The sequence below is a fragment of the Syngnathoides biaculeatus genome, chromosome 5, assembly GCF_019802595.1.
Source record: "Syngnathoides biaculeatus isolate LvHL_M chromosome 5, ASM1980259v1, whole genome shotgun sequence".
Classification (NCBI taxonomy): domain Eukaryota; kingdom Metazoa; phylum Chordata; class Actinopteri; order Syngnathiformes; family Syngnathidae; genus Syngnathoides; species Syngnathoides biaculeatus.
The window spans coordinates 13,751,113-13,764,711 of record NC_084644.1 but is presented as its reverse complement, the minus strand read 5'-3'; the positions used below and the strand labels follow the sequence as shown (position 1 = coordinate 13,764,711).

The following is a 13,599-nucleotide window of genomic DNA, read 5'->3' as shown; positions in this document are numbered from 1 at the left end:
AAAACAAATATTAGATACAGTCAAAAAAAATCTTAGTTCAGTGAAAAAAAAACAAAAAAACTGTTGGCATATGACAATGATGGAGAGACTCAAAAAAAGGTGTCAAGAGATACCTAAATTCCTATTAAATAAGCAGCTGTTGCCATTTGGTTGTTGATTAACGATCGTTTATGTAAATACAAAAAATATAATAATTACAACTTGGCAAGAATATTTCATCTCTGAGGATATAATCACATGCACATGGTGGGAGATAGCTCTGCCAAGGTCACTGTCAAAGGAACAGGATAGCCAGGCTGTGAGCAGAATTGAATTTCAATTAATCTCCTCAATTGACTGAGTAGAATTGAATTGACCCCGGGGGTCACACTTTCAAACGCTCACCCTCTGTAACAGATGTGAGCATGATCAAACACTCGTATGCATAGAATTATTTTGAAATATTTGGTTGTGTATTTGGCGTCCTGACATTAAGAGAAAAATTTTAGAGACTAATTCATTGGTTGGATTCAGAGATATAACTCTCACAGGCAATCAGCTCAGGCAACGTAGATTTAAAACGATAAAAAAAATGAATGTGATGATTGCTAATAGGTAAAAATATGACGTAAAACTAAAAAAAACTTACCCTGCTGATAGCTAGGAGGAAGTCAAGTTTGCCTGAGCTAGTGGCCATGCAATGGCGTAACTTCCAGTAGACCAAGTGTTCCCAGGCAAACACCAGTAGGCTGAGGCCCATAGCCACCAGAAGCATATAGAAGACCCCAGCCATGTTGTCAATATCTAGCTTACTGCTCATCACCTCAATTTTGTCATTATGGCAGATACCTGACAGCCAAAGGCGCTCCAGCATTTCAATTTCATCTGCAAAGGGGACAAGTAGGGATGGGGAAAAAACAAAGATGAGTAGGGAAAATACGTGAGGCTGAAAAAGATGGGTAGGTGGGTAGGTAGGTAGATAGATAGATAGATAGATAGATAGATAGATAGATAGATAGATAGATAGATAAAGACACAATAGGTTAATACTAAGCAATGTTTCCACAGTATTTCTTTCTCTTTAGTTTCTTATCCACTGCAGCTTCTTGAGGTCAGGGTTCATGAATACAAAACAAGGTATGCCCAAAAATAACAAAGAGGAAGGTCACTTGGAGACACTCCAAAACAATGAAGTGGCTCGGGAAGTTAAATGACACCGACAACCTAATCTCAACATAGTGAGCCAGAGAAAATGAGGAGCGGATGAGAAAGGGAGGCCAGGGACCCCCACAGCGATGACTGGATGGGTAAAACAAGCATGGAATAGAAGCCAAGGTGTACGGGAGAGTTCAAAAGAATGTTTATTAAGGTGCCAACCGAGCAGCATTGTTTCTCGGTACACGCAGGCATCAGGAGAAATGAGACAAACAGACGCAGAGGACAAGAAGCTGAGATTGTGTCATAATGACAAACAGCAGGAACACACCACAAGGCTGAAGGCGATGAGTGCAAAAGGAGGAGGGTGAACGCGAAGAAAGAGCAGATAGGGACTGACAGAAACAGGCAGAAGGGGAAGATCATAATCATTTAATTGTGACGGTGGATGGTCAGAATCACCATCAAGGTGCGAAACTTTGAGGAATCCCAGATTTCCATCAGTTAACCTGCCAGTAATCAGGCAAGACCGCTTTACCAGGGACACTGAATTTTCATTAATGAGCTCAGCGACCTAACAAATCTTAACTCCCAACCTATGATTGACTGCTCGGGTTGCTGGTGTAACCATAGCAATGGCTCACCAGAAGAAGCAGCTTATGATTCATGATGGAAACAAAGGGGCGTTCTGACCAACGTAGCTCGTAATGAGAGCTTTCTGTACCACTAATAGCAGTGGCACTTAAAACAAAAATAAAACAACACAGCATAAGGTTGCATTTTGATGTACATTACAGGTCCCTTGCACAATTCCAAGTCCAATGGCTAAGTCATGCTCCTGCTTTGAACACTACACTGGCCTGTGAACAGCTTTCTAATGGTACCATCATTATCCGTGCTTGCGTGGCTTACATGAAGCAGGGCTCAGTCATCTGAGTGATCTGGGAAACGCATTTCCCGTAGAACATCATTAGCACACCAACAGATGGACACATTACAGCTCAATGGCAGGTAACAAGTCACCATTTTCAGAGTCGCCTCATAAAGTCATTCTGTACGTTCCAAAACACCAACATCTCACTTTGACTTTACATTTTATTCCTGGTGGAGGAAATGAAGCTCGTTCACTGACCTTCAACGTGACTATGTCCAAACATGAACCCATTGTGGGAAAACAATATGTGCCTTAGCAAAGTTTACAGTTAGAAAGAAAAGCCTTCACGTCCTACGCCTCGAAGGACCGCAGCTGAATGCTTTCGGTAAGCTCTAATTCTCATCCCCCGGATTCCCTACCGTTTGACTTCCAGTGATTCATCTTGTGGGTCTTTGTTACTGTTTTTTCTCTTGCCTTGCCTGCTAGTTGCCACCCTTGGACCTTCATGATGGCAATTGTTTCTACCTTTCAATCAAAGTCAGCTCAGGTCCGCCAATTCCAGCACGTGTGTCAAATTCACACACCACCTTCGTCGTTGGTGGCAGCTCAGGTTGTGTGGTGCTTGCACACGCCACAAAACTGGGTTGCACTGAAGAAGGATTCATAAAGGATGAATTTACAGACTTTTTGCACATCAGGTGGCAACCTCTGGGATGTGCAATGTGTGAGGCTGCACAGAGCACCATTTTTTTTAAAGTGGAACCACCATCCTCCCCCATATAAAATAGTTTACCATTAGCTTTAGGGCTTGAAAATCATTGGCTTTAGTATAGCAAATATGGGTAACCTTGTTGAGTCATCGAGGTGTACATTATCGAAAAAAAAGGAAGGTAGAGGAGGTGAAAGAGCAAAAGGATGCACCTGTGAACACAGCTTTATTCATGAAGACTTTCACTTTATTTTGGGGCTAATGGGGTTTCGACATGAAATCATAGATAACTTGCATGTGACATTTACGTTATGATCTGTTTGTGTAGACTTCATTTAGTTGTGTTTCATATTCTGTCATAATTTTCCCCCTCTCTTGTTCATGTCTTGTCAATTTATGTTTTCATTTGCACCAGCTATCTCGTTAGCCTTTTTCCAGGTATGTCTCGTCAATTTGTTTGAACAGTGTAACAGTAATAAAACATACCCCAATATAAAAGATATTGAATAACATAGACGCTTGAGACTAAACTACGTGTCCAAAAAAAGTTTCCATTTGTCATTTAATTAACCTTGACAAATTCTGTTTGTTACAGAATTAGTCGGTGTTGTTAACTCGCATTGTGGCACAAGGCAGGCAGAGAACAGAACTGATTTATATCCAGGTCACAGATAAACAATATTATTAGATCCAATTTGAAAAGACATGCCTGTGTGGTGGCCATATTGAACATTCTATTGTACATAGAGCAGGAAGAGGGCGCATGACTGCAGCATTAACAAAACGGTCTAGTCTTTGGAGTCTGCAACATGCTATTTTTGGTAGAGTAATAGTTTTTTTGTCAAGCTCTTCACCTATAGCAACTTATTTGGAACTAGGAAGCGCACTAAACCCTTGCTGCTATCATTTGGTGTTACATTTTATGGTCATGTGTAACAGTGAGGGTTTTTGTTCACAAAAATCCAAATGCCTGACAGTTTATTAGGTTGTGCCTTATTAGCTTTAATTGGTGGTGGGCAAAGAAGGCTATCACACAGGGTGCCATTTCAGCTCCACATTGCACAGCAACTTATTTCCTATATTGCCAGTAGTCACTGTCGGATGACCCAAAACAACAATAGAAACACCTGGGCTGAAATATCCGGGTCTAGCCACATTTTAAGAGCTGCATGACAAAGCTGTTACCTAAATGGTAAATATACTCACAGGACTGTTTTCTTTTCCCTAAAATGAGCCATTTTGATGAGCTCGCGAATGATATGTGTGCAGCTATGTGACAGCTTTGTGTCATTTGATTGGTGAATTAGAGTCAAATAACATGAATGATTAGTAATGGCCGCCCTAAGCAAAAGTTGAAGATGAATCTAAAAATAGACATGCACACATAAGAACGGATACATTAAAGTAGCGAACAGTATATCAATCATTGTAACAAAGTAAAAGTATTGATCCTTCTCCACATATATGTTGGTTTAAAAGTAAAAAAGTACAGAGCATTTAAAGGACTCGAACAAGTACAGTTTGTTGAAAATGTTATTTGCGTAAATGTTACACGTTACTATATGTTTTATATATATTGTTTTTGTTCAAGAATGAAGGCACTGGAAACTGGATGGGTATTAGTTTTTCATGAACCAAGCACAGAAAACCTTGGACAAGGAACATATTTCTGAACTTTTGCTGCTGAGTCTAATGTACACTAGTTAACCATGCTCATAACTAAGCACAAAGTCTAACTTTGAAAACACCAACATTGGTGTAAGTCCAGTTTTAGATCATTAAATGTGAATGCACAACATTGACATCTTTTCAAATAGATATCTACATTGTCAGTCATTTGAAATGTGAAATAAATCAGACAAAAATGTTAACTTTTGCAAGAAATCTGGAGAAACCGCAGAGAACTTAAGGAGAACATCCGCGATATAGAAAAATCGCTTGCACCAAAGACCTTCTTGATCTTTGACAACACTGCACTACTGCGCTGCCCTTGTTCACACTAGTGTTCCGAAATCAATTTTCTTTTATATTGCAACCGCATGCCAGTTAGCCCTAATTATAATAACCAAACACACTCCTGTCACCCACAAAAGGACAAAAGGGTCAATGTATCTGGTCTTATTGAAATGCCCACTGTCTGATCTCTCTGGGAGAGCTAAGGCTTCGGTTTTGGTTGGGAGGTTTCAACCATTTTTTTTTTTTTTTTTGGGGGGGGGGATATATTGCATTGATCATTGCAAGTGTTTTTTATATGCTGTAATGTTGAATAAAGAATTGTAATTTCAATCCTTCAATACTTCACTCCATATGCTGACACACACACACACACACCACACACACACACACACACACACACACAGATATTCTTTTTAAAAAAGATACGCTAAGCAATTTAGGGTTTATAAAGAAAACATTGCTGAATGCCATAATTTTAAGTCAAACTGATGGTAAACGGGAACAATTATTCAGAAAGAAAACAGTTTTTCTGTCTCTATGCTTGCACACTTCGTTGCCATACACCAGATGTGGCGTGTTGCCAAACAGGTCCAGAGAGGCCAAGTTCCTCCACAGATGTGCAGAAAACCGTGACCTAAACAATTGTGTGCTATAATCACAACATGTCAGATACCTTGAGATAAAACTGCAGAAAAACAGCCAGCCAGCAAAAACACTCTAACAGCAGTTTCCCCCCGTTTTTTTAGTATCTACTTATTGGATAACATATTCTGGGAATTTAAAAAAAAAAAAAAAAAAAGAGTTTTAAAAAATGGAAATGGAGCTACCAAGAATGCAAAGTCTGCAGTTCTATCGGGAAGCGAGATGAAGTCAGATCAATAGATGATAGCAATAAGGACATCAAAACCACATTAGATTGACAAAGCGAAAGTCAATTTTTAGAATGATACACCACGCAATGGGAATGATGTAACCCATCCATCCATCCATCCATCCATGTTCTACCAGTCATTTAAAAAAAAAAATTCATTGCCAGAAGCCTGAAAGTTTACTTGCACTATTTGCCAGTTTAAACTGTTCATAAGTCAGACCAGTACACATTTTCACACTTTGTGAGAAATGTTACAGTTCAAAACCAAGCTTAATTTTTTTGTCCATAATTTTGAAAGGGTTTTTAGATCAAATAATTTATTATATTGAAAAATTAAGACATTGATGTACAAATGAAATGTCATTTTAAGGGAGCAAGATGAAAACGGTTTTGTAAAGTCTATACTTTGGCTGAACTTTTGCAAAAGCTCAGTTTTGAATTCCTCGAAACGAAAAACAAACAAAAATCCAATGAAATAATATAGACATTTTAAAACTATAATGGGCCCGAAGAGAACTAGAAGGGTCGGAATGGCAAGATAGTCGGCGCTGTTTTTTTCCTTCTCTCAGTCCAGCTTTTCAATTGCAGGCGCCAGCCTTATTTAATAGATCTTGGCAACAAATGGGCGCTATCAGTGTGTAAAAAGCTAAAGTGTCTGCATGCCAGAAACAACTAAAGGGCTTTGTCCGCAATGCCATAAGCAAAGCTGATTTTGAGCCCTTGGAAAAGCCAAGCAAGTGCCATCCAATTATGACAATAAATGCGTGTGTGGGACAATGTAAAATGACAATCAAGCCTTTGTGTGCTGATAGCAAAACGGATTTTCTCAATCACACACACAGCATGCCTCCCATAAGCCCAAATCCGGATTTTGCACCAGACAAAAAGAATTCTAATAATATTTGCCTTTGCTAATTTGCATGTATTATTTGCCTCCCTTTAACGTCAATACCAACTTAAATTATAGGTATTAGATTAAATCTTTCTGTAAATGTCTTGAACCCCAGTTCTGACACCAGTGTCATATTGAGCTGAAGAATGCTGACTGGGGGAGCTAGGTTAATATCACTATAAAGTGCCTTTGGTGTCTTTTTCAGTCACCCAGACATAATGAAAATCTAGCAGAAAAATGAAACTTTAAAGTTTTATTATAAATGGCCAAACATTTGGACACTTACCAGAACAATGACAAGTCTTTCTTCATTTGTGCCATTTTTTTTTCCATTGGATGTACATGATTTTGCCATTTACACACATTTCTCTGTGTATCCTAAGCTGTTAAATGATACTAAATCATTTTAAAAAAACATTCATTATACATTATTAGATATTCATAATATTCGATTGATGTAATTCTACTTAATTTTGCATGTGTCCACGAAATTTCTTCAGATCTTTACAGTGACATTACGGCCAACATTCTGTCTGTCTTTAAAAATAGGCTCAAGCAGCGGATACTTGCAGAATAAGTGTTAACACGTGTTGCGTAATTATCATCACATTATGTTACGTGTGTAGTTTGATATCGTCCCAAATTCAAGAGCACCACTGTTTGTTCCAACCAAGAATTGCTATCAATTTAGCCTTGACTGCCTTAAGACAGAATTAAGTAACAGTCCATCCATCTATCCATTTTCTTAGCCGCTTATCCCCACGAGGGTTGCGGGAGTGCTGGAACCTACCCCAGCTGTCAACAAGTTGGAGGCCGGGTACACCCTGAACTGGTTGCCAGCCAATCGCAGGGCACACATAGAGACAAACAGCCACACTCACAATCACACCTGGGGGCAATTGAGAGCGTTCAAGCAATGATGCATGTTTTGGGGATGTAGGAAGAAACTGGAGTGCCCGGAGAAAACCCACGCAGGCACAGGGAGAACATGCAAACTCCACACAGGCGGGTCCGGGATTGAACCCGGGACCTCAGAACTGTGAGGCCAACACTTTCCAGCTGATCCATCGTGCCGCGAAGTAACAATCCGTTTCGTGTAATTCATATTTATTTTGTATACACTCAGACTCATTCTTTGTTGGTGTGAACTCATTTCAAGTCCTTTTTGACACTGACTGACTCAGATAAACTCCGTTTTGTTTTTGTTTTTTTACCTGCTTCAGCGGGGAAAGAGTACTGAGATTCACAGCAGAAAAATAAGGGAAAGCCCTTGTTGCTGTGTAAAGAACCGTGTTACTCATGCAATCTTTTAAATGGACAATCATATTCCTCTTGGTGCCATTCCCTGTTTTTATTTCCCACTCACAGCCAGACAGTAAAGAGACCTTTTAGGCATCTCCATAACCACCATCACCTCTCCTACACACCATTATTCCCCTTGTCACGATCAAAACACCTTGCAACCATCGCTTTCCCCTAACATCCTCTCCATCATCTACCCCCCGTGTCCTCCTGTGCTCTCTTACCCGGGTCCCCAGCCAGTCATTTTGCCCACCGCCTTCCCTCTGCCCCTCAATTGACTTAATTACTTCCTCTGCGCTCTCAGCTCCTCGTTGTTGTTCTCACCATCTCCCACCAGCTGAAGAAGGGCCAAGTCAAGAGGACGTTTCCAGCGTGAGTTTTTGTGCAGGGCGATACCGTAGCCTGTGGTGGCAAAAACCTTCCCCGAGCCTATGGTCATCACCTTGGAGAAAAATAAAGGACAACGGGCACATTAAACAAAGCCGAGTATATATGTCAACTACTCTGTATTTATGTCCACAGTGCTTAAGCACTGCGTGTTTGGGAGTTGGTTCGTACCTTACAACCTTCGTCCTTCCTGGCCATATAGTTCAATACTGCAGCATCATAAATAAAAGCATCCAGTTTCCTGTAAAGAGATCAAGGGGAAATGCATTCATCATTTAATGGGAGGAGCAGCAGAGGGATTGAGCGAGTTGGGAGAGGCCAGGGAGGATGTAGGGATGAAACAGTTACTAAGAATAATCATGGTAAAAAATTCAGACATATTTCATATACCGTGGCACCAAATTGGCACTAACTAAGTAATTGCTAGTGGGTGGGGAGTTTGCGGTGCAAAAATACTCAGTAGACAAGCTTTCAGAACGACAGTAACAGAATGGTAACTTAAGTCTAAGCATGTAAAGCAAGAAGGGGTGGAATAGCAAAGCTGGTTTGCCAGAGAGGGCAAAAACAAGGAGAATAAAATGAGGCAGAGATGAGGGAAATGTACGTGTAGGAGGCAGAGGGGAGGATGGGGATTTATACTTTCTGAAGAGTGCAGCGACAAGGGGGAAAATAGAGAGAGAAGAGGAAAAAGATTTACACACTTCAGGGGGAAAAGACACCGGCTTGAGCGGTGAGGATTATAAAGTTTAAAGACAGACATGGCGAGAAAACATACTTGAAGGGAAAAATGAAAAGCCCAAAATAGAGTTAAAGAAGCACGGATGGAAGATGAATGACTGGATAAAAAGTGAGATTAGGTTGAAGGGAAAAGACGTCAGCAGCAAACAAAATGGTAGGACACCAGCTGGCAATCGGTTCAATTATTTAAAGTGTAACAACAGAGAGTTATATTTGCAGTGACACGGCTTTCAGGTGGGGCGCACCGTGACAGGGTAGTAAAGTAAAAGCAAAGTGGGATTACCCAAAACACATACACTGATGGTGGGGTTTTTTTGGTTTTGTTTTTTTGTAATTGGAAACAGAAAAGTAAGTGCTGTGCCCGTGATCCAATCTTGAAAGTGTTGGGAGTGATAGCGAAGGTGACAGAATTTGCATGTAGAAGAAGGAAAAGCGTGACCAAAGATTAAAATGAGTTGAAAAGAATGCCACGGTGAGCTTTCAAAATAACACACTGTCACACTGCAGGTGTGAGGGAAATAAGGATAAGCACCAATGCAAGAGTCCATTGGGTTCAGTGTAAAATACAGGATCTGCTGTCACAACCAAAATTCATGCTTTTGACATCATTTTTATTTCATACCCTGGTGCTGTTTCAACTCAATACTTGCTTGCATTTCTGTCATTCTCAGCTACCCAATTTGTTCTTTGTTAGTTTTGAACTCTCTCTACACCGGGCACTTTCCTTAATTATTCATTAATCTACAGGGGGACCTACAGAGCCGGCCATTTAATTTTCGTTCTCATTTAGATTGCCTTCTAAAGCCTAGCAACCGAGCTAAGTATCTCCTTTGACTTTATTTCTGTTTAAACTTGTTTGCATGTGCATGTGTTTGTTTTTTTGGCTGGAATAATAGAGATGAGTATCCCCATGTTGGCCATGACGCTCATTTCTGTGTGCTTGGCTTCTTTACCGGCTCATAATATGGTACACTAAATCTACTGGCATAAATCTACTGTTAGTTAAAGATGATGAGTAAAAAAAAAACGTCCATTTTAAGAAAGAACTGTATGAAAATAGTGCATTGTCCTTCAAAAGAATAACCTTGTGACGTCAAGAGTCTTCAACAGAGGTACAGGTTATCTATAATGTTCATTTTTCCACTTCATTAGCAATTCTTATTAATTTCTCATGTTTTTCCATCTATCTTAAAATACAGTTATTCTCTATGAAATTCATTGTTTAGGGTGTCTGGAATGGATTAATTGGATTTATATGATTTCTTTCAGGAAATATTGCTTCAGTAATCAAAGGATTCAATTTTAGCCAGACTTCTTGGAACAAATTAATCGCATAAATCGAGCTTCCACTGTAAATTAAATGAATTTGAGAAGGATGGTTGAATACAAAATGGCACAGGAGCAGGATAAGGGAAACAAACCCAGTCTTAAGGTTGATAATGGCGTCCTCGACTCCTCTCTGGTTGTATTTTCCCATGTACTGGTGCATGTCTGGGTAGTTGGAGCGGATATTTTTCTCTGTGCTCCCGTTGGGCACCGTGCCAAACTTTAGCGGTGGGTACTGCTCCTCGGGATGCTGAAACTAACGGAGATGGAAGGGACATGAGACACCTCAGGCTGTGCACCAATCTGTTTGACCTATTTCTGTTCCCTTTCCAGACTAAGTTGTTACACTTTGAACACAGTCAAATCTTTGGGGAAAAAAGGTCATGCAGCGGCCTCTATGTAGCATTTATAAACTGCCATTTATAGATTCAAGAACTGTGATAATTGAGTAATGTTAAATGAGATTTCATCCTTTTCTTCAAACCATCCACTGTAATCAATTTTAACACTTAAATCCATGCGATTCGACCCCCTTAAAACTTCAATTCGCCTTTTTGCCATTGCAGATTGTTAGCATTCAAGCAATAAAGTACCTTTTTGTCTGACAGCCCTGACACCGTGTCAATGTACTCCTCCTGGATCATGAAGGCCGCCAGGTTAGCAGTGTACGAGGCCAGGAAGATGACGGCGAAGAAGGCCCAGATCAGCACCATGATCTTGCTCGTCGTTCCTCTGGGGTTTTCCACGGGAACAGAGTTATTGAAGACAATGGCCCATAAAAGCCACACAGACTTTCCTATAGTGAAAGTAGACCCTCCAGCCTCTGTCCAGAGAGATGAGAGTGGGAAGGAAAATGGTTAGTGGTTGTAAAATTGCTGTGAACGAGCATGTGGCTTCGCAAAAGTATTCAAATGAAACCTCGTGAATTATGTGTGTAATGGGTTCGCTGTATATAAAAATCTATCAAGCATATTGACACCAAAGCTCATAAGTCACTGACTGTACATTCTGAGCATAGCAGCTACATAATGTTAGAAATAATGCAACCTCATGGTGCAAATAATTGAAGCTCTTCGAATGCTCTACCATGATGGAAGATGAATTTAAGAGTTCAATCTATGCAAAGTGTATCAACCATGGAGTAGAAGAGACGAGAATGGTCCACGCATCAGAGACATTAAATATCACCGGAGTAGAAACTATGCTGATGAATAATAGATTGCGTCTTCAATGTTAGACATACGCCGATGAAATTCAACAACTGTCTTCATCACACTTGAAATTCAAAAGGCACCGCTTGTGGTTGATTGGAAGAAGCAGGCGATCTTTGTTGCACACTCCCGCACAGTAGGGGGCAGCATATTATGTTAAAGTTGACTACGCGTTTCAACAATCCCCTCGAGGCGGTCCTGACGCATCAAGGACCGCTCCAAAATGACACTGCTCATATTTCCCGAGCACTGGGATGCCGACCACCCTCTGCGCGCGTGCATGCTTGGTAGCATTGAGGGAGCACAACGGCGTCTTTTAACCTTAACTGTCTGTGACTGCTTACTGAGAAACTGTTGAAAAAAAAAAAACAACAATAGTGGTACATGGAAACTCCGAGGAAATAACATTTTCAAAGGGACAGGTGCTATTTTTGTAACACTTGCAAATGTACACCAAGGAAGATTGTTCTTAAACTGTTCGCCTATTTTCGCACGCACTTCAACACAAATTGGTGAACCTCACCCCATCTCTGCTTGTGAATGACTGAGCAATTCAGGGAAGCTCCTTTCATAGCCAATCATGGCACCCACCTGTTCCCTATTAGCCTGATCACTTGTGGGATGTTCCAAACAGATGTTTGATTAGCATTCCTCAACTTGCCACGTGTTGCAGCCATAAAATACTAATGATTATTTGCTAAAAACAAACTTTATCATTAAATATCTTGTCTTTGTCATGTCTTCACGGAAATATAGGTCGAACTGTATTTGCTAAACATTGTATTTTGTTTACATTTATGTTCAACACAACATCCCAAATTCATTGGAATTGGGGTTGTAAATCTCTCATGTGCGGGGTTACGTCGGCAACTTGACAAGATGGTCAGCACAGGTCCATTTTGGACCAAAAAATAACAGATGCAATACTATTTATACTTAAAACACTGATTGGTAGCGATACATTACATAGTGCATGTTTTCAGCTGCAGGAATGAATGGGGAGATGGTCACTAGTTTATTTTGTTCCGGTTAGCTTGTGCATCGTGCGGTGATTTTAATTTCTTAAAAAAACAAAGATTTTATTGTGGGAAAACAAAAAATTTAATTCAACCAGTTAGTGATTAGAATTTTTCTAATGTTTGCTTCAGTTATTTTTCACCCCCCAAATGCCCTTTCTGTGGTTTAAACCCCATCCCAGTTGTGTGTTCACTATTTGCCCGTTTGATCTGTGTAGAGACAGTGATGGACTACATTCACACTCATCTATCAGGCGGGGAAAAACAGACAAGAGCGGACTCATCACTCACTCTTGCCAGTTTGCAGACTGCGGTTGTAGCCCACAGGACTGAAAAACTCGAAGATGAAGACAGTCACAGCCACGACGGTCAGGCACATGACGAACATCATCACCCACACTGCTGGGCTGTAAGGCTCTTTGGGGGCAAACAGAAGGCTCTTGTCAACACACTTGCATTATATGATATACGGAAAGCCCTTGTTTTTATGGGACCATCCCTGCTATAGACAAAATCTGCAAAGTAGAGACCAAAAAATGTATTACTTGTATGTATTTTAAAGCTTAATGCATACTTTGCTTACTTACTAACAATCAGTATATGCATGTGAGGGTCAAGTATTATTTTTGTCAACTTGGGCATGGCATCAACATATTCTACACTACAGTCGCAGTGATGTTCAACATGTACCTGTCTTTAAAAGAAGGGTCTGGTCTGGTAGGTGACATGGAAGTAAACGTATAAAAACATACAGATGGCTAGATGTTTACTGTCTTTAGTTTTAGCCACTTTGTGTGGAGGCAGGTCAACAAAGAATAGGATTGTCTTTACTGTACTGCCTTAAGTTTATTCAATAAAGCGATTGAAACAGCACCAGCAGCTGTTTGCATCCTCTCTTTATCCAGACCACCAGTTATGGATGTGTTCTAACAAGCTGTGGTAGGCTAGACTCAATTAGCTAAGTTCACTTTACCGCAGACATGCGGTTGTGTAACTTAAAATAGCTTTACTTTCCAATAGGCCGATTTCACTTTAGATAATTTTTTTTAAGTGTGAAATGATTGCAAACTTTGTTCATTTTCTGTCTTTAAAACACTCTTTTCTCATTGCTTGCACTTATTTGTATGTAAGTCAGCAGTAAACAGTTTGTGTAGAAAAATAATCACCACACTTTCAGCAATAT

At 40.2% G+C, this 13,599-nt stretch overlaps 1 protein-coding gene across 4 annotated transcripts in view; it reads right to left on the bottom strand.

The window, feature by feature from the left end:
* LOC133500547 (glutamate receptor ionotropic, NMDA 2D) overlaps positions 1 to 13,599 on the bottom strand; it is a 44,554-nt gene that overhangs the window by 8,824 nt on the left and 22,131 nt on the right. For all 4 annotated transcript variants that reach the window (XM_061819353.1, XM_061819350.1, XM_061819352.1 and 1 more), the window contains 6 exons: positions 12,708 to 12,833; positions 10,783 to 11,012; positions 10,285 to 10,445; positions 8,297 to 8,366; positions 8,063 to 8,180; positions 629 to 864 (listed from right to left, as the gene is read on the bottom strand). In XM_061819353.1, coding sequence (XP_061675337.1) covers positions 629 to 864; positions 8,063 to 8,180; positions 8,297 to 8,366; positions 10,285 to 10,445; positions 10,783 to 11,012; positions 12,708 to 12,833 — 941 coding nt within the window. The remainder of the gene's footprint in view (positions 1 to 628; positions 865 to 8,062; positions 8,181 to 8,296; positions 8,367 to 10,284; positions 10,446 to 10,782; positions 11,013 to 12,707; positions 12,834 to 13,599) is intronic.